At 40.5% G+C, this 22,413-nt stretch overlaps 1 protein-coding gene across 1 annotated transcript in view; it reads right to left on the bottom strand.

Moving 5' to 3' along the window:
* LOC108888214 (calsyntenin-2) overlaps window positions 1–22,413 on the bottom strand; it is a 233,152-nt gene that overhangs the window by 120,281 nt on the left and 90,458 nt on the right. Inside the window, exon 2 of the mRNA XM_018684112.2 lies at window positions 21,694–21,816. Within this exon, the coding sequence (XP_018539628.1) occupies window positions 21,694–21,816 (123 nt within the window). The remainder of the gene's footprint in view (window positions 1–21,693; window positions 21,817–22,413) is intronic.

The raw sequence follows: 22,413 nt of genomic DNA, 5'->3' as shown, positions 1-22,413 counted from the left end.
TATTTGGTGTAGAAATGCAGACGTGGGAGGATCCAGCCTCCGAAATGGGACACAGCGTCTGACACACTTTTGCATCACATTGGAAAGGTGAGAATTCCAGCCTATAGGGAGGCAGAGCTAGGGAGTAAGGTTAAGTTGTACCAACAGTGAGAGGGTTTAAAAGCATATATAACCCTTTCCTTACATAAAGTGCTTTTATTGCCTGAACATCCTTAGCTTTTTACATGACTTAGACATTGTGGCCAAGTTCATGTTACATCACACACAACAGATCATATAATCCTTATGTTGTCAGAGAATTTAATGCTTACTTTTTCATGATTTGTAATCTGCTTTCCAGAGTTCATGCTTATCACAAAATATTGTGAGACTCTTCTTTTTTTTTTAAAGTCCAAAATGAGGTAAAAATAAAACCCTCCATGCGGGCATTCAGCAGGCTGTAGATCTGTCAAGCTAAATTTGATTTCTATTACAAGGGGCAGAGAGTGCTAGATGGCCCTTGGACATGAGGCTTAGAGGATTGACAAATTGAGTCACTAAATGCCTGCTTTGAGTGATGGTACGATTTTGGGATTGACAGACCACTAAGGCCTAAGTCACCCTGAGAACAGCAGCCTTGGTTCCACCTCTGATAGCCTACCGTGAAAGGCTGCAAAAGCCTTACTAAAAGCCCTTCACTTTTACACAGAAATTCTGTAGACATATACAGTACAAACTCACCCACACATGTGCATATTCCCTCAAAAGCACAAACTTAAAACTCTGAACATCTCGTTGCTACACATCTTGGTTGGGATTTCCTGCTTGGCACCCTCTGTAGCTCTCTTTTCTCTTGCCAAGGTCTACTGTACCTCACAGTCTTCAAGACAAAAGCTGAGTGTACCAGCAAACTCAACACACAGAGGATCTTGACATCTATTTTCTGATACTGCAACAACGCTTTGAGTCACAAGTAATGGTAACTTTTCAGTTCCTCTCTCAAATTAAACTTTTTTCAACACGAAACTTTCCTCTACCTCCAAACTCCCTACTTTGAGGCTTGATAAATCATAGATTTGCAAATAACATGTTGACTGAAACAACATTTAGTAATAACAGACCCTAAGCTTTGAATGATAATTAAAATTTCTAAATAAGCGTGGACTCTTATGATAATACTCTGCTAATGTGTTTACATTAATTTTCTCTTTGTTGTTGTTATTATTGTAGTTCTTTGCTGTCTTGCGCCTGACTTGCCGGATTCAAAGCCTGTCATCGCTCACGCTGACATCCCTCTATAATCATATCCCCAGATTCTAATTACTATGGAGTCTTACGCAAATTTGTCTGCAGCTAAATGATGCTTTTCATCCAGAAAATTACCAAAATTCCTTACAGCGTTATTAGTGCTTTAGCACCACTCCCCAGGAGACCCTCCATTCATGTTTCCTTTATTGTTTTTATCCTCTCCCCTGGCGCATGCACATGCTTCTCCATCCATGACAGCTACGGTGCACAGTTCAGTTCAATCATCCCAAATAAAAAAGAACAAACAAAAAATCTTTGTATTTTAGAGGGCAGTGTGTTATAATGTGATGGTTTTTTTTTCTATGTTAAACAAATAAAATAATCTGGGAAAGAAACCATCATAAATACATCTCAGTATGTGCCCGTAACTGTGGTCATTATAACCCTGATAATATTCCACACAATGGAAGAAGGCCTTTTTTCTACAATGTTGATTATCTGGGTTGGACTGATCTTTCGTCACCAGCAGGGGTCTGATTACTAATTTGAAAGTGTTTAATGTAGTGGATGCATTAAAGTTAAAATAACTTCCCCAGAGTTTGAATTCTTGTCTTTTAAATTCCTTTAAGCTCCTCAGATACAGCACAGGTTATCCAAATAGAACTGTTTCTGAATGGAAGCTGTTAAAATATGATGAGTGGATTGTCACAGAGTTGCTAGTGAGAGATGTGTAAGATTAATGGAAGACTCCAAATCTGGGTTGGGAAAGTCAGAGAGCAGTGCTTGTCCCTCCATCCCTACCACCACTGAAGTGCTCTTGAGCTTTTAGCTTCCAGGTGTGAATGTGCATAATTGTGAGAGTGCTGTTCCTGTAAAGACAACATTAATCTCAGCAATACTTCCTTGGGTAAATGGTCATCATTTCCCTTGGCCATGATAACACTGTATTCACCACAGTTAACTGCTTAGGTCTGGGTACATCAGGAATCACTTTGACAGAGTTTAAAGGGATAAGAAACACAACCAGCCTACAGTTTAGCCAAATTATCAAAAGCACTTCATGTAGAAGTAAAACTGAAAGACAGCAAACCTCTAATGTCTTTAACAGTGCCTAACTGAAAACTACAAAGCTCAACAGTTTGGGTAATCATTTTACCATTTACCACTGATTACAGCAATTAACTTGGTGAGTACAATATTATTATTAGTGATGGGAAGAATGGGTAAAATTATTAATCTAATGTGATCTATTAAGAAACTGAACTTTCCCACTGAAAGAAAGGACATTATACAGGTGTTACCTTTGGTGGCTTAAATCCAAACAAGACTACAGCCAGGTTAGCAGCTCTGTGTGGCTGTACACGAGTTTACATCAGCATATTAACATGCTAATGAGTATAATTTGTACCATCTTCACGGTGTTAGGTTAGCATGTTAGCATGCTATCCAACTGACTGACAGACCAAATTACCATTCCTAAAGCCATCCCACTAGCATGACTAAAAGTATCAGCCTTCAAAAACTGATTCAGCCTTGGCCTGATCCTTTTACTGTATGAACTCTATTGGTTCAAAATCTAAACCTCTTTCGTCCTATAACCTCAAGTCTGACAAACATCAAAACCCTAAAATCTGTTATTCAGGTCTTTTAACAGACAATGCATGCTTTTTGTAATCTACAGCACACGAGAGAGGGGAAGTTTTATTGTTAGTACTGCAGGCACTCTCCTGACTGCTCTCGCTGTCGTTAGTCCAGCTGTGGCCCAACCTGCCAGCTGCTGGCTCAGCTCCAGGCTGCCTGTCACAGGGTCAGCTCGGAAAGACGACCACTCACAGCCTGTAAAACACTGCTGATGGCTAAAACACTCACACCATCCATCATGCAGGTGCAAAGACTGTACTTATCCCCAAGGGGCTTCACAAACGCGCACACAGACGTGCGCATGCACACACAAGAACATGCACACATAAATGCCTTTGAGCCATCGTTTAGTGGAAGTTATTGATTAGCCCTCTGTAATTAACACATAGTCCCACAGGGAATGAATCAGTACTGATGAATCACTTGTTTGGCGATGGAAGTGTGCGTATGTGCATATGTGCGTGAGTGTGTGTGTGTGTGTGTGTGTGTGTGTGTGTGAGTGTTTGTGTGTGCAGGTTATTGGGTCATTAAGGTTGAGGGAGTGATAGTCAGGCCCTGAGTTGAGCTGAACTAAAAGTGCCCTAGTCGACAGTATAAAACTGCTGCTGCACTATGATACTGTGACCTGAGGCATCAACTGTGGACTGACAGAGACATTTAAAGAGCATAAACCACAAAGACCAAAGCTCTCACAGGAAATGAACAAAAGAAAAAAAGGGCAGAAACTGCTTCCAAATTCCTACACCACGTTTCATACCCAGAACTCAATAGATTACTATCAAGTTAATTTTTTTTTTCAACTGCCTGATACAGGTTCATAAGACAATACAAATTTCACTGTAAGATATATAAAATCACAAATTAAGTAAAAGCTGTGAGCTACCTAGCAGACAACTCAAAGCCACTTGGCTACTCTTACATAACATACTCCAGTTCTTGTAACAGAGGCTGTTTGTGCTCTGTTCACTCTTTTGCTTTTCCATGCCAGCTGCTGCACTGCTTACCTGAAATCTATGCTGTAACAGTTGCATTCACTTGCTGTCATGGGTTCCACCACTCCAACAGCACATGCAGCATTTCATAAGCTCTATTTCAACCCTCCACCTATGCGAGTCTCAGTACCCTGCGGGAGGTAATAATTGTCACTCCCCAATCCCCCGCTTAGCTCACTGTTTTCTTGTGGCGATGAGATACCAAATATCAGCTCTGTGCACTCCACCTTGGGTGGCCAACTGAACTATCCATCAAATAGCTATACCACTTATCCTTGAGGGTTGCAGGGGGGCTGGAGCCAAACCCTGCTAACATTGGGCGAGACGAGGTGTACACCCTGGACCCTCTTGTGATGCCTCTGAGCAAGGTATTTAATTCAGAATTATTTCAATTTACAATATATAAAAACTAGAATATTTCACAGGCATTTGGTGTCATTTTTATTTTGGTCACATTAAAATATTAAGTCTTTAAGTTCATTCTTTCATTCATTTATACAGTGGTGGAAAAAAAGTTTTTGGAAACCCCATGCATTTGTGAAATATTGCATTAAGAATCACTCTTAATGGTCTTCATGTGCAATTTGTTTTAGTATAGTCACAGCCAAAATACTAAACAAATCCTAAAAAAGCCATAAAAAAAATTGATTGGTTCCATAAAAATACATAAGAAATTTTGAATATTGAGTCATTTTGGTACCAGTGATTCACTAATGAAGGTTGTACTTTTTATTAAAAGATACAATTTTTGTCGCTGTGCTTCGTGTCTATATAAAGCCAGCACATTTGAAAGTTCTTCAGAGACAAAAATGGCTAAAACAAGGAACCTAGTGCAGGAAACACGCCTGAAGATACAGATTCTCTCCCTGATCAATGAGAGACAGAGGTTAGCCTGGCGTTGTTGGGCCCAAGCACACGGGAACTGGACAGATGAGTTCAGTTCCCAGCTTTATGCTCCTCCTGATAATGTGAGGGTACGCAGAAGGCCAGGCGAAGCATTATCTCCAGCATGTACAGTACCTACTGTCAAGCATGGTGGAGGTAGTATCATGGTTTGGGGATGCATGTGTGCTGCTGGTGTTGGTCATCTCACTGTCTGTGATGGCACACTGAACTCTGCCAAGTATCGTGCCATTCTCGAAACCCACATGCTCCCTTCTGCACATGCACTGTTACGTCGAGGTCAAAACTGGATGTTTCAACAAGATAATGCCCCTTGCCACATATCCAGGGCCAGTAGAACTTAGCTGCAGGAGCACTGTATCCAGGTCTTAGAGTGGCCAGCTCAATCCCTGGACATAAACCCCACTGAAAATCTGTGGTGGATTATCAAAAGGTCTGTTTCAAAGCGTAAACCAAAGAATTTAAAAGAATTAAAAGCCGTAATTCAAGGATGATTGGGACAGAATGGGACAAGATTACCCCTCAACAGTGTGAAAGGCTCGTAGGGAACATGCAGCCAGGATTAGAGCTCTGCTGCGTGCTAATGGCAGGACTACTAAATATTAATTTGATGATGTGATGGTTTATTTATTTTTTGTTCTGTTTTGAACACGTTCTCTGTTATTTGTTGACTTTGATACTCACAATGTTGAGAACTGACATATTGAAACTGTTGAGAATTTAGTTTTGTTAGTTTTTCTTGTAAACAATAAACAAAAAAAATATCATTTGTATTTGTCTGTGTCTGTCTAATGCAGACACAGACAAATACACAAAAAAGATTTTCCCCCAAATATTTCATGATAATATTTGAGATAGATTTTTGTAAAATTTTAAGGGTGTCCAAAAACTTTTTTCCACCACTGTATATGTTTTTATTTGTGTTTATTTAATTTTGCATGCTTTCAATCTATTCATTCCTGTAGTTTTGTTCATTTAGGCGGGTGGGAACAATGTCAGTGCATAACAAAAAACACAAAGATGCCTTTGTCTTTCAAAAGACAATTGTGCTGTGATTTACTGACAGTGATGATATAATAAACTGACACCAGAGCCTTTGTGCCTTTTGTTTACAAGCCCTGTTTTGCTTGTGTTTGGTCATTGAACTTAATAATGATGCCATTCTTATAGATTTGAAGAATGAAACCTGAACAAAATGCTATTTGAGTGCCAGAGCACTCAGTGGCAAACTGGTGTGTCTCATTCCATTTTATGACCGACCTGTGTTTGTTCCCAATTTCTAATTCTTCCTGTCACTGTATCCCTCCTCCGGCTTTCAGCTCTAACAGGGAAGAAAAGAGCAGCAAAGAAACTAAATCTTGAGTAGACAATTTCATTACACCCAATCCAGCTTTATTTTATTACACATGCAGGAATCCAATTACCTTCCTAATTTAATCAGCCAAGCTTTTATTAGCCCATTTATATATTTTTAGTCAAAGAGTTCTCACCTCACTGTCTCCCTGCTTGTCTCTGACAGATTGGGGACTCAACTGAAAAGAAAGCATGGGGGCCCTTATTTTTTGGTGGTGAGTTATAAAGGTCAAGTAGAAAATTGAGGTTGGGATAATATATGCCATCAATTTGCACTTCATTTTCACTCAGCCTGACCGTTGTCTGTCTTCCTCAACAGTTTTATTGGTCATTTTATTGATGGAATATATTTTTGACAGACAGCATGGTGGGCATCACCAGGATCTACATCCAAGGTCCAGACAAATAACAGCTGGGCTTAAGACTTCAGTTTATCAATTTATCTATTCAGATTTTTGTTTTTAACAGTCAAAGAAGAAGAAGATGCTTTGAATTACACGAGTGAACTTGTGCAGCAAAGTATAACTAACCTTAGAAGTCTTGGGAAAGTAAAGGTCTTGGAGCTGTGAGTGTAAAATACTTTTATCTGGAAATACATCAAGGTGTTATCTGAAAACAGAAGCTGATTATTTTTTTAAAGAGGTCTCATTGCAGGACACAGAAATGGCCATGGTCAAGTCCAGCCCAACTGTGGCTATGGAGTGACCTTTTCTTCTCATAATGTTGCTGTTTGTTAATGTCATTTGAATAAACCAAAGCTTCCTTTTTTATTTTTTATTTTTTCTTCTTTTGTCCTGTGGGTGTCTGACAAAAAGTAGAACATATCAAGCATACGAGATGTTTCAGGTCTCAATTCATTAGAATTTGCTCTCAATATACAACTTTATTGCTAAAGGTGGGCCTTTATAAAACCTATATAAGGTAGAGAGAATGATGTATTAGTCAGAAATATAAAAATTAAACGAATATAAATACATATTTTCAGCATTACCAAAAAGATAAGGAGTTAACAAAACCTCATATCAGCATATATGAAAGGGCTCACCACTGCTGTTCACAGCCTCATCTGTTCCCCAGCATCCACCTGTGGACTCTAAATCTTAACTCCCTGGGGGAAGTAATGACCGTAACTCCTCAATTCCTGCTGGGCTGAGCTTGTATCCTTCTGGAGTGAAACACCAGAGCCTAGACACCAAATATCAGCTGTGTACGTTTTATGCATTCACACACACACACACACACCATACATTACAAAGAAAAAAAAGAAAGAGACATTATCTGATTTTCTATCAAGATTTATCTTACAAACACACAAATTCTGACCAAAAAACTCTGTGATGCAGGCCTGAAACAAAAACGACTGGCAGATCATCTTGGATGATTTACAACGGAAACATACTGCTCTTGTCAGTGTAGTGACAATGGGATCCTCCAGACACAACCAAGAGCCGCTTTTGTTGATTGCTGCATTTCCTTGGAGCTTTCTCAAGGCTAAATGAGCTATAGGATGAGAGTGGCTGGCAGAGTGCCCCACCGGAACAGCTCCATCCTTTAACACTCTGATTGATCACATTACAGTTAATTAAATATTGGCAAATTGCTCCCATCCAAGGTTGGGCCATTAAAGTTTACACTCCAGCCACATTTATCACTTTCCATGTCTCTTTTATCACCGCTGCTTGTCGCCTTTCCTGTGTGTCAAGTGGATGATGATAAACGCCCAAACCCCTCATTTCTCTCACTTGTACATTTTTACCTCCTTATTCCTTTTTGGTTCAGCTTCTTACACTTCCCACTGGCTTTTCATTTCAATGAAGTATGACAGCTCCAGTGAAGGAGTGCGCTGCAGTGACTCTTTTCCATATTCCTCGGTCTGTGTGTAACCGTCAGTATCTCAAAAGGGATCAGGCAAGGGGAAAATGACAGGTAAGAGCTAGGAGCATGAAAATGACACTATCGGGCAACAGCAGAAGTAAAACAGAATTGTTCAGCTGTCAGCTGAGGTGCTACCCTAATAAACTACAATAATCCTGATGGGCAGGGTTATGTTGCATGTCTGACACACATATGGTGTTAAGATAGCTCTTATCCTCACTGACAATAATGAATGAGCAGCCCCCCCTTCCCCACCTATTTTCACTATGAGTTGGTCTCTTCCAGAAATCCCTTAGGTCTCACAAAATGGTTGTGGAAGAGACTGAGTTAGCAGATAGGGATGGACACAAATTGTTGTCCACTTGGGTATGGTTGCAGAGTGATTCATTACTAATGCATTCAGTTTACAGGCCTGAGGGAAAGTGAAGACAGCATATCACCTCTGATAAGCCACAAGGCGCTCCTTGAAAATGAACCGTCCTTTTTATTTGGGGAGAGCTCAGTGGTAAAGGAGGATCTGGGCTATAAAGCCCAGGCCTGTGATTAAAAGCACATGATAAAATCCTCAGACACTTGACGATTACTTACCAAGAGCCAGCCACCCCTGTAAATGAGTCTGATTAAAACTATGGCAATGTGGTTTTACATAGTCAAACAGAGAGTGGGTTTCTGGGTAACTGGCAGAGAAGCTGATGTGGATGCTTCCAGAATCTCATTGACGTTGTGTGTACCTGCAGTCTTGTTTGTGACATACTGTACTTGGCTGAGAACGAGGGATATATAAGTATTTCAATGTGCTGGTGGAAACATACAACATGTCTGCATGCTGTGTCAAAAAATCATTGTACCATGCACCATCAACCACATCTGAAGGCAAAAGTATTTATACCTGTTCCAAAATGCCACATCAAAAGCCTAAGATGCAATGAACAGTACAACTGGAGAAACTGAGCACATTCTTAGACAGCGTTCCTTGAAGGGATTCATGGTGTTGGATATTACCTAGTTCAAATCATACATGCTTCCCCAGCTCTGCACACCTGGCCAATCAGTGCGTGAAATGGGCATGCTTGTTGGATTGTCAGTTTTGGACAGCTACAGAAATTGCTGGAAGCAGTCATCTCTATTCCGATGTCAGAAAAGTGGCATTGAACTACCGTACAAAGGCTGACCATTGGGAGATATTTTGGGTTTGGTGTCTTGCTCAAGGACACTTAAGTATGTGGACAGGAGGCTGGACAGGAGGCTCTGGCTCTGATCACAGGGTTGAACCGGAAAACCTGCAATCAGGACGAATAATTTTACATGCTAAGTAACAACCATCCCATCAATACTAGTACAAGTACTGAAAATGACATTGTTTTGTACAACTCTACAGACAAGTGCTGTAAGATGAGTTCTTGGTTTGAAGTGTGTTGAACCTCTACAAGAACCTATTACAAGATTCACTCAAGATGGTCCAAATGGGTTTACAGTAAGTCATACTTTTAAGAAAACACTCGTTGGCAGTTTCTCGTCACTGCCACATTGAGGGAAGGTCAGCTATTGGCTGCTCCTGATCCGTACATAGTATCAAACATACTTGATGTTTGCTGGAAACTTTGCCAATGTCACCCTGGCCCTTGAATTTTCAGTAAAGTACTTAAAATGTGTTGCTGCTGCTGAGGTAGCACATTACAAGACACAAACTGACAGCATCTTGTAATGTGCTCATCCGGTGTGCCTACTGCTCTGGCATAAAGGTGTAGATTGCATTCAATAAAGAGAGATGTGGCTTCTGAGGGAAAATTTATATTGGGCAGTTAGTCTGGATTGAATTCTCTTCTCTGCCCCAACACTCCATCTCTTTAAGTGAGTGCCTCTCCTTCATATGTTAATGCATGTTGTTCTGGCACCAACTCAGAGACGGTCTTCAATAAAACTAAAGAAGGTTTACATCTTCTCAGTGCCAGGTCAGGCTTTTTACTGTGAACCCTCTGAGCTGAAGCTTGCCAAGATAGAGTGTCATCACTGAGGACCTGACCTAGCTGTGGTAACATTAGTGGAAGGTGTAGTTTTAGAGTGACAGTCAAGAGTGACAGCTGGGTTAACAATGTTATGTATTTCTCTACTGACCACCTTCTTGGCTGTCTGCCACATAGATATGTTGCTGTCTTCAGTAAAAGGTGCCTTTATGGTGTTCAAATTAAAAAAACAAAAAACAAAAAAAAACATCAAAGAGAGCACTGTAGTTTATATTCTACTGGCCACCGATTCTGTATGCCAACTGACAGTGGAGAAACACAAATGTCTTTCTCTTCTACAAAACATTTCTCTCTGGTTAGAGGCTCTTGCTCTTTGATTTTGAGGTACTGACACTGAAACTTGATGTTTACTCATGTTTTAGATAGATTTTTCGATAAGCCTCATTTGTAGCAGTGCCAAAACTATCTCAATACCACTCAATGTAAGAAGTAAGAGAAGGCACCGCATAACTGCTGTGCTTAACCTGTATGAGTTATTCAGTGCTATTGCAAAACATTAATATTGGACAGTTCCGCAAAAGTTTTTTTTTTTTTTTTTTTCCTTAAGCTCTATGTCCAATGTCAACACTGTAAGCTATGGTTAAGATATGGTTAGGGTTAGACAACTAAACAGTTGGTTATGGTTAAGGAAGGACTGTGGTTTGCGTTAATTCAGGGTTCATTTTGGGTTCATGAACTGCAACTCTGTAGTTCATTAGAGATTACATGCAACTGGACTTGACTTTATGGTTACAGGTCATAAAGTTGACATGACATTATGACTTGTAACCATAAAGTCATGTCAACCAAGAAGTTTAGCAATTTTGGAGTTTGATGTGAAAACCCCCTAGAATACAGAAAAACAATATGTCAAGAGGTCAAAAAACTGCCTTTGTATATGTCTGATAAAATAACGGGCATGTGATGAAGCAGAAAATTGATAACATCAGTGTCCCTGATGGGAAGTACTGTGTGGTCCCTTTGCCTTGCACTCTACTTCACCTTTGATGCAGCAAACTTCAGCAACCCATGAGTCATTGTGAACATAAATAACTTATAGTGTGGAGGAGACTATAGTTTGCTACTGCCTCTGTTTGCCACAGAAGCTATATACCATACTGTTAAAAGAGTGACTGATTATGCATTTAGCATTTTTTTCTCTTCAGGAATCCACATCTAAAAACACATTACAAAATGGTATGCAGTGAATCTTGAGATAACCCTAAATCTCATTTAACACACTAAATCACACACTCAGATGCCATACAGGTAGAGGACTGTTGAAATGTGATTTAAAATGCCTGCAACTGGGCTCTGCCATAGAGATGTAAGAGTGAGAAGGGAGGGCAGGATGGTGCTGATGCAAAGACAAAGAGAGACAGACAGAGAGGAAAAGACAGACAAAAATGTCTTATGTGGCCTGTATGTACAGCCTGCAGTCATTCCTTGTAAGACGTTGCTTCTGCCTCGTACCTGTCAGATACCTTTACATGTGCTGTACCTCCTGTTGGTTGTGCTTCCATGACATAAGGCCAAAACCATACACATGCCCACAGGCGAAGATGGGATAAGAGTGAGACAGATAAAAGGGGGAATTTCTTACAGCACAATGGAAGGAGTTCACTGTGTGAGGCTGAAAAAGATCTTCTTTTACTCTTGGTAATGGAGCATTTTACAACTATGATCCACACCCCTGCAGTCTGTCCATTTATCTAGAAGATAAAATTTTAAGATCTGCTAAATAGTGAACTCCTTCTATAAGCTGAAAGCATAAGTAAAGCCAATGGAAGCAAGAGGTTGCAAAGATGTAGGGATTAAAGAGGTAGAGAAGACAGGAAGCTTGTAGAGAGAAAGCAGAGACCTTAAATGGAACAGAGGATGAAAGTATTAGAAAAGAAAGATAGGAGCGGACAATAACGCAGGACAGATGGGTCTGGGAGTGAGTATAGGGAGTCGGGGGAGTGAGTAAAGGGAATATTTACACTGTATGTAAGCTACCAAAAGCAGCTCCTTCTTTTTTTTCCCTCACCTCCCACACATACTCCTCCATGGTCTACGAGTGCAGATCACCACTATCTCCTCCTGAGTTGCACCTCCATTTTATGCTCCAGTGGATGACAATAATTTAAGGCTCCCAATATGCAAATGTCCTTAATTGGACTGTCACAAGTTCCCAGGCATCGTCAACTTTACAAAATGACTGAGGCTGGGAGCAGATTGGATTTTGGTGGCCAATCTTGTACACTTAATTTTCAGTAATTTTGCAAGCGTCTCACCACAGGGTCCTGCGACATGCCACTTACAAGAATATCTATACCAGGTGGAAGAGGTAAAAAAAAAAAAAAAAATTAAAAAAGACTGCTCTCTGTCTTGTCATTTTCATTCTCTGCCTCATCTCTCTTTCTCTCTCTATACCCAATTACCCCCATCTCAACCAGGCCCTTCAATACTCATGCGACTCATCTTGCTTGTACCTTTTAAAACCTATAAGACTATGGGGTTGGAGCCAGCAATTTTCCCCCCCTGGAGGCTCTTGTTGTTCCCATTCTGTCATATAACTATATTTTGTTCTGCACTCAAAACTCAGACACATTTAGAAGAACACGTTTTCTCTGCCTAGCGCAAATCTAATGGCTTTGTTTTTTAAGATTGGGGGCGCACATGCGTTAGTGTCTGAAGGCAGCTACCACAGGAACACACTGTAATACATGAGGATTAATATAATACTCCTAGTACATGAATATTCCAGTGTGTTGTAGTGGTTCTGTTTTCTCTAAGGGAAGAGCAGAACCTTGTTGAACTGCAAAGGTGTACAGCCAGAAGCATTCTGATGATCGGGGACCAAAAGCAAAACCAGCTCATGCAATATAAACCTATTGCATTTTATGTATTCTCCTTTGAGGTAAATAACCTTGATGTGCAGCCTCCTGGATATTGTCTGTCATCGCAAGTGATCCAAGGCCATTAATTATCCCTGATGTTTCCCTGTCATGATTTTGTATAATCTGTTTATTTAAAACATCCACTTTTTTTAATGTTTGCTAGAAGACCTCCATCAAGTAAGCATGTTAAGTGACAAGTCAATGTGTGTATTTCATTATACTGCGAGAGTAGTGTATTTCATTATACTGAGAGAGAAAAATTCTGTCTCATACATAACTTCCACCCCCACAAGCCAATCTATATATTTTGAAGCAAAAACGCCTTTCCACATGCCACCGGTTATGATGAAGGATTGTTAAATAACATCCTATTAAAGAAAGTTTCTTGATGTTTTGCAATTTATCATAATTTCTTTAGTATTTTCTCTCCTTCCTGCATACCCACCCACACCTCTACTCTCCCACCCATCCTGCCTTCCCTCAGTTAATTGAGCGAACATGTGGAAATCATATTAGCCATGATGACACCTAAACACAAGGAGATGAAACACCAGTGTGGCGATGGGAAGCCAAGCCAGATGAGATTAAAATGGGCCTCTGACTGCAGTCATCACTGTGAATCCCCTGGTTTTCCTGGATGCATAAACCCCCCAAATACCTCATCTCACTTTGAAAAATTAGTACTATCCATTCAATGTATAATAGTGGAGAAGGGAGCAGATGATTTCTGTGGTGATCTCACTGTCAGGTGATTAAGGCCGTGAGACATTTGGTGGAATGATGTTTTAATAACCTCTGTGCTCTGAAATACAGAGCTACAGGGCTGAGGCAATCCAGGAATTAACTACATGGATGTGGGTGCGGGATTAGTATTAAATTTAAAGCTCTGACTGTCTGTTATGTTTCTATCAAAAGGAGATTTTCATTCATTTCTCCATGCTCGCCTGGATGATGTTTAATAACAGCAGTTCATTGCTTTTTTTTATTCAGTGTGACAGACAATTTCTTGGCCTTGTATGAAGATTGCACCCATTCAATAAAAGTCTAAAAGGAGTGAAAGAGTGAGGGATTAATAAATTACCAATAACCAAGGTAAATCAAGGAGTAGGGAGTGACTGTGTGCTGCTGTGTCAAATGCTCATCCTCATGAAACTCAAATGGCTGCATGTGTGTTTTTTTGCATACAAGCAGATCCAATTGAAGTTTCTCATAAAGTTGTTTACAGAGCAGTGTCTTATGTTTGTCAATGCATAATCAAATCAAATCTGTTGTTTTCTGTCTGACCCACACACACACTCACACAGACATACATTGCAGCTAAAGCATGTTTGTCTGCTGGAGATGACTCTAGCTCCAACGAGAAAGCAGAGAAAAACTAGGTGATGGAATGACAACAGGAGAAAAAAGGGGGGAATTAATTTGGAGAGGAAGCTGTCAAATTTAAAAGAGAAAGGGAGTTCCTCTTCAGAAAACAGACAGAAAGAAGACTGAAAGTCAGATGGGATGATTTGGAGACTGGTAGCCAGATCAGAGATTGGCTAGTGCCATGAAAAACACAAGTATTCAAAGGTAGACAGGATGAACCTCAAAATTGAAGTTGTATATCAGAAGTGGAGTTGAACTCTTTGAAGTGCAGCAGTGATGTACCTGCAAGTGATGAATGTAATATTGACAAACTGCTAAAACATGGATTGCTCTCACGGAGTGCTTCTTCGAGAGTTGAACTTCAGTGGAAGTCTTTGAAACAACATCCTTCTCTTTATCAGACTGCGACAACTCGGAGCAGACTTTTGGCCTCTTCCCTGTGTGTTTGCCTCCCAGGAGGAGCTCTCATGTCAGTTTGTTGACACTTTAGGAGGACTTTTGTATATATGTGTGTGTGTGTGTGTGTGTGTGTGATGCCTTCATGTATTATGCAAAGAAATTCAGCAACAAATGTAGGGAAGCCATTGTAGAAAATTTCACACTCTAATTCACTGTAACTATATTATAGTTCTGACATTATGTGATAATTCTAGCAACATTGAAGAACTTGTCAGCAGCATGAAAATGTAATTCTGTGTTAACTTACAGGATAGAGGTGTGTGCTATAGATGCATAGATACTGTGGGGTTTGAGCCACAGTGCGCCATAACAATGCTTCCCTTTAAAGTAGTCTCCCATAAAATCAAATCTCGGATCAATGCTGTTAGCAGGCTTCTCTTTTTTAATTGTTATAAGCTGTATCAACATTTATTTTCATGAGTTAGTCAAAGGTTAGGTAGGAGGATAGCTGTGAATGAGTCTATCTGTAGTTCAAAAAGACAAAGTCATAAACCAAGCAATAAACGATCTAGCATCATTTTCCAGACACGTTAGCTAAATAACAGCCAAGTACTGATCAACTGCTAACGCTTCCAGAATCCTTCAGTTACACTTTTAAGCAAATCACACTGACATCTGATATATGAATCTTCAAATACTCAGAGCGCAAGCAGCCTGTTCTGCCTGTCTGCAACATCACACTAGCTTATGTTAGCTAATGTGACTTTTAGCTCAGCAGCCATAGAAAAGACAGACTTTCAACACATTCAATTTAGAACTTATCTCATACTGTTACTTACCAGCAGTCTACTTCACTACATACACTACTAAATATAATTATGCTTCTGAATGCTTAGGATAATAACACAGCAATGTAACTATTATCAATTATTGTGAGCTACACTAAATTACTAGCTAATTATGTTATGAAACTGAGAACACTAAGAAAAGGCTCATAGTGGAATAACATGGAACATCTGCAAGATGAGATCTGTTGATCAACAAACCATTGTTCCTTGAATAGCAGAATTTCAGTGGAACAGGGTCAACAGAAGTAAGTGTACTTCAGATAAGGACTACACTATGCAGAAGGACAAAGCCTCACAAATCAGTTTCTGATTTCAATAGAAGAACTATAGAAGTGACTGTCTCAGTTTGAAAGCAACTGCATCAGTCAAGCATCTCTGCTTCTCAATGGGATGAGGAGGAAGTTGACTAGAGATTCTACTTTATGGCATTCAAGAGAACCTAACATGTGTTCCTTTTCGCTCCCTTTTCAGAGAACAAAGGAGCAAGTTGCTGCACTGACTCCACTTGCCCCCCTCTGCCAGCTCTGTAACTCATCAAAAGACAAAAAAGCTAAAAGCCTGGGAAAAAAAATCTCATTACAAAGACTATTTCCCTCATCTGTGTGGTTCAGTGAGGAAGCAGATTGCATTTCAGTACTTCATTAATAAATGAGTATGTGAACAATGGCAGAGTGATGGCTCCATTGTCTTGAAGCCAAAGACTAAGGCACTCAGAAAGCCAGAAGCAAGACAGTCATTATGCTGCCTGTGTTTTTCAGCTCGAAAGTCTGCAGAAAAAACTTGATGAATAACAGTATCACTGTGGTTGAATTTGACTTTACAGGTTTCCTGTGTTAGCAGTTAAATCCTTATCTTGGGCATGCTTTGTCCTGTCTCTCTGTTTACCATCAGCCCCTCATAAATGATGTCAGAAAAAGATGTAATTAGATTGAAATCTTCCACAAAGAAAGAGCTGTCAGCTGTGGGACAATGATGCATCTGCTGTGGACAGTGTTGAGTCTCTGGGAGGATAAAGAATGTCACTCTAACCCTTGAATGCACCAGAGCTAGATGAGATCTGACAGGTGGAAATTATTTGAGCAAAGATGAAAAAAGAGTGTGAGTGCGCAGGAAAGAGGAAAGAAAGTGCAGCCTTGTTCTAGGTCAGAATACAAGCAAAATGACTAAAAGAGGAAGGAGGAGCTGAATTGTGGTGGGAGGAAAGCCTGAACAGAAAGCACAGATGGATTAAAGGAATCTGACAGCCTCGTGGTAGAAAGGATTTTTTTTTTTTTTTTTCAGATAGACTATCTTTCCACAAAATTATTTCAATCTGTTACTTTTTAATCATGGTTTTAAGCAACAGCTTTGAAGTAGGGGATTTTCAGGGAATTGAGAGAGCAGCACCTGTTGAAAAAACGGGGGAAAAAAACTGTTGCCTTATTAAAAGCAGCCCCCTGGCCCCTCCAAATTTTCATTCAGCTTATGAAATGAGTTTTAAAAGGCATAAAGGGTCTCCCATCAGAAAGCTCCTTCTTTAACTTCACATCTACTGTATATTTTTCAGTCGTGATAAGCCTGGATAAAAGTGACTTGTAGTTTCCCTTTATAGAGTCTGACAGAAGATGAGTTCATTTTAGACTCCACATTTATTGGATCACTATTGGGCTTTTTGCATAATGTGTGACATTTTTACTCAAGGAAGAGATGAAATTGTAGGACACTGAGCTTAAATGCAGTGACAGCTTAACAACAGCAGGTAACTGATTCAAATAGCTTCAAAAATACTGTATCCATGTGTAATAATCTTATATTAAGATAAGATATTGTTTGATTTTCCTTGTCAGCAAATGCATGTTCGACATACTTCAAAGCATGTTGTAGGAAGCGTGTTGAGATACTGACTGTAGCCTTAACTTATCCTCTCTAGTCATGATGCAATTTATCTAACTTCCGCACATTTATTCCAGCTCTGAGTCACACAGCATATTTCACCTTTCAAACAAACCCTTCACGGTCTCTCTTGTTAATAAACACATTGCAGTGTTCATGCTTCTCCACCTACACACTGTATGAAGCTCGCTGCTACTGTGCTAATGAGATACTTTTCATAATTAGCTTGAGATCTGTTTCCCGATCAGACAGACAATGAGAGGCTAATTAATCACAGCACATTAGCCAGCCTGTATGTTTATCCACTATTTACCTTGTTTCATGGCAGCGAATGACTATACGATATCCCCTGCTGTTTTTGGAGTAATGGGAAGCCCTTGGATTCACAGAAGGTACAGTTTTGTAATGCGGAAAAATTTGAATTCAGAAACATTGCTTGCTCAGACATCAGATGAGACAACGGGAGCAGTCTGATTCCTGCTGTCAGTCAGAACACAGACAGGAATGAAAAGTAAGTCCTCCCTTATTCAGTGTCTGAGAGAAGGCAAACTGCATATGGCACATCAGAGCCATCATATAGGGTTTAACATGATTCATGCAACAGGAATGTGTATGTGTGTGTGTGTGTGTGTGTGTGTGTGTGCAAAGAGAGGTCTTGTGAACCTGTTTTACCTACCAGTGCTGGCTGAGCAGTGTATGAGTAGGCTACATGGGTCACTGGTGAGATATTAGCTGGGCATTCAAACAAAAACCACAGTGCTCTGGGGACCAGTGAAAGTGAAGGATTTAGAAATGAATAGTGTGTTATGTCATAAGAAAATGCATAGGTGTCAGTATCTGTTTGTCACACAACAGAAAACCAGGAGTGACTGACAACCAGCTGACCTGTGTCAAATAACAGTACTCAGCAAAGCTTTGCCCATTAACCTTGCTAACCCTGCACTTTAGTAACCCACTCAGTACAGAGGTGGAAGTCTCCTTAAAAAGATGCTTCAACCTAACGGAGTTGGTCTCACACATTATCTATCACTGTGGAGTTCAGAGTACAAAAAACCCACTTGAAAAAGTAGTGAATATTTCATAGTGTTCTTTACATTTGCACATTGTTAACGTTTAACTCTCGTTGTCAAGCAAAGTGACAAGGTGAAATGTTTTGAATGCGCTGATCACTAGTCATTTGGCGAATGCGTTTGTTACATTACAAAAGCAACCTGCATTTTTTTCATTTTCTACCATTCTTGTTTGACAATCATGTAGCACAGAATTTATGTTCAGTGCCAACATTCACTGACAAAAGAGGAACTGGTGTGCCTTTTATGTAGAGAGGTAGAAAGGTGGGAGCATGCTTAAAATAGACTAGATTGTACACCATCCATCTTATATGCCATGCAGTTTTGTGTTTCCATATGTTGGAGGGCAAAACTCTTATTGGAGGGAGAAGCCTGTCATCATAGAGAGGGGAAAAATACTTAAATATGTGTATAATAGTGCATTCTTTCAGACTAGAAGACATTAATGCTCTTGTACTTGCATGTAATGTCTAGACATTTTAGACTTTTTGGGTTAGGAGTAGGGTTAGGACTATGACTATTTGGGTTATAACTTAAGGAAACTGGCCTGTTATTTGTGTGCCATTTGGGGATACCAGGTTGGAAAGTTAAAGACATTGGCAAATGCAGGAACACCCATTTCCATCATTCAGAAGCTGTTTGACCTTTCAACCAATACTTCATGGAGCATACTGATGATTAAATGGCATTTGGGCTGATAGAATTTGTATCACATCCCAGAATTACATCTAATTTTGGCTAACCACATTCATGAACATTTGATAATCCTGAGTTTTAGTTGCCTAACCTGACCATACTGTATCTGCATTAACTACAGTATGGATATTGTATTGACATCAGACTACATGCATGGATACAGTAGAAATAATTTGCTCTAATAAACATTGACAATGACTGTTTTGCAGAATCGCCCTATGTCCACACTTTGTCAGGTTACAGGATTGGTACTATACTATATAAGGCCTAGGTTTACCAAGCTGAAACATCACTCTGGTGCTTTTTGCTTTTCAAGCACAATTTCAACTCCACGTATAGCTGTCACTGAAATGGAAAATCTCAAGTTGATGACTGACTGAGTTCATGCAGGCACTTGTCAACTAATAAAGTTATATATTGTGACAGACTAGAAGCATAAGCTCCCGACAAGTTTTGTGAATACATGTGTAACTCATGAATAAAAAATAGGCTCAGGTGTGGTAGAAAGCTAAAGATGCACATCAAAGTGTGTTTTCTTGATGTCATCTGTTGCATATATCTGTTTGTACCACCTACCTTCTTGTATTTTCCATTTCCTAGGGCAAGAAACCTGCATTTTGTCAGACCTAGCATAGTATTCGTGCATAAAGCAGTGAGTTCATCTATACCTGTGCTTTTCACTCTTTCTGACATGCTGTCGCTGTGATTTTGAAGTTTGTGAGCTGCTGTAGCACTGCAGTGATGGCTGATGTCAGTCTTCACCAGCTTCCAGACACAGCAGTGCCACATTTCCTGTTGTTCCAGACCAGTGAGGGTGGTGACGGTTGCACCCTGCTCAGCATTCCGAGACGATTACTGGAAAGGTTTGGAGTGATGTAAAAAACTCGCAAGGAAATAGTGGGCGCTTATTGGTATTTTTCTGCTGAATTAATCTGGATTGTGAGGTGTTCTCAGGTACAAACAGATGGAAAAAATATTATCAAGTCATGCATATTAACAAATATTCAACAATACAATATTTGCTGGATATGTATGTGCATAAAAATCACATCTTTGAAATATGTGCAGTGTTAATGTGCTGAAGCAGGTGTGATTTCATGAGCTAATAAATGAAGGTGTTTCCAGTGTATTATGGTTCTTGCAATCACCCACTGAGCAGCGTGAGCGCCGCCAGTCAGACATCACTTGTCTGTGTCTTAGATGTACTGTAATTAAAACCTGGCTGCCCTAATAAATGAGGCTTAACCTCTACCTGTGCACTGCCCTGCCACTCCACCCCAGCAATTTGGTGGAAGAGGCTCAGATTCACCTCAGCCAATTACTGGATAACTGTTTACTGCCCTGAACCGTATCTGCCTGGTTGGAAATCACTGCTTTAGGAGGTAGAGAAAAGAGGGGGAGTGGTTCAGTGTGTGTAGGTTTGTTTGGGTAGTTCAAAATTTACACAGGGAGGGAGGGGAGATATATAAATTATGTTGGGAGTGGGAACTAGGGGAAAAAAGACAGTGGCAATAGAGAAATGAGAACTGATAAGAGATAGCAGGAAAGGCAGATAAAGTCAGACTGGTGATGTTAACGTTCCTGTTTGTTAATAATTTTGTGAGAAATCCCAGCACTCTCATGTAGGAAATCCAGGAATACCCACATGCTCTGCCTACTGTGTGTGTGTGAGTCCGTGTGTGCAGTTTCTCGTTGTGTGGCTGTCAGTCTGTGGAGAGCCAGAGGACATATGCTGGTCAGCCAGCTACCCTCCCTACTGTCTCATCATTTTCTCTCTTTCTCCCTGTAGGGTGGCCATTACAGTGAGCCCCCTCAGGCCATGCCACAGCATACGTGCACACAGACACACACACACACACACACACACAGAGGATAGCAAAGAATGAAAAAAAATGTTTTAGTAAACATACACACTTGCACGCTTGCACACAAATTCACTTCCTCTCCATCCATCCATCCATCCAGCCCAGCTCGAGGGCCTCGGTGAGTGGGCTCCAGCCCTGTGTCGCAGACCCATGCTAGGGCCTTGGCCACATTAGCAACCTGGCAGGAGATAGGCTGGCCGGGCTCGCCAACAGCCTCCAGCTAACGTCCTCCCACAAGAGCTGGCACCCTTTAGATGAGCTGGAATCGTCACAAAGTGGGAAGAATCTAATCCGGTTTGATTCCTTTTTTCAGTGTCCTCAGCCTTCATGGGCCTTATTTGGACCACTTTCCATTAAAAAAATATGAAATATGAGTCCTGTCTGTGATGTGTGCTTCCTGGAAATTATTGGATTAAATGGTTGCTGCACAGCGCAGCAACACTATGAAAAAGCTGTGATGCAGGAGTTATACTACATGAAGCCAATTTAAGCTCCGTCACCATGATATCACATCACATCACATGACAGCTTTATATGGTTTATATCCTTAATGTAAGTACATCCTGCAGCTATGTGTTCCTGTGCGGATTAACACCTCCATCATCATTAACTGCTCCCATTTGCTCTGAGGTAGCCCACCTTTACCCATATTGCTATGATCGTTCTCCAGTTGGCATCCATTAGGACTGCAATGTACCATACCTGCGTAAGGAATGGGGGCGTCTTTATCCAGGGCCACCAGAGGAGGATCCAGCAGAACGATGTCAGTGTTTTCAGTGATCACCCCATGGTACGATGTCTCAATCCACGGCTTGTGTTTATTCACTGTGGAGGCAGAGAGTGTGAGGTGTCAGTGAAATACTTGTGCTACAAGGTACAACAGAACTGTCAGTCTTAGCATGCTGACATAAACAGTACATTTTCAATTTCATTTCAACTGAAAAACTATCCACAGGTAAACAGTGTAACTTTGACAAATACAGTACACTGCACCAAGAATACATGCACATCTTACTCTGTTCTTGGCAAAGCTCCTCCAGCCTCAGTTTCTACAAGACGTTCTTATTTTGCTAATCTCCCCTGCTACTTCTTTTTTCTCTTTTGTTCTTTTCTTCCTTCAAACATTCCCTGCAGGTTTCAAAGCACAGTGCCACGCTTGATCAATGACCACCACAGTGCTGCCAGCAGAAAACTGTATCCAAGGCCAAGTCAAAACAAAGTTCATGAGCTGAGGGCCTGATTAAGGGCCATAATGAGTAACGGCCCCCTGGGCTGTGTGCAGCACCATGCCGACCAACTTGCCATTTGTTTCCCATCTTATATTCAAAAGAAGAAGAAAAAGAGTACAGAAAAACTGGAACCCCTTAAGTCCTTCTTAATGCTTTTTAGCTGGGCCAGAAAAAATCCATTCACAGTTACATT

The sequence above is a fragment of the Lates calcarifer genome, linkage group LG21 (genome assembly GCF_001640805.2).
Source record: "Lates calcarifer isolate ASB-BC8 linkage group LG21, TLL_Latcal_v3, whole genome shotgun sequence".
NCBI classification, from domain to species: domain Eukaryota; kingdom Metazoa; phylum Chordata; class Actinopteri; family Centropomidae; genus Lates; species Lates calcarifer.
The sequence above is the reverse complement of the archived record's forward strand: the minus strand, read 5'-3'. Positions and strand labels throughout refer to the sequence as shown.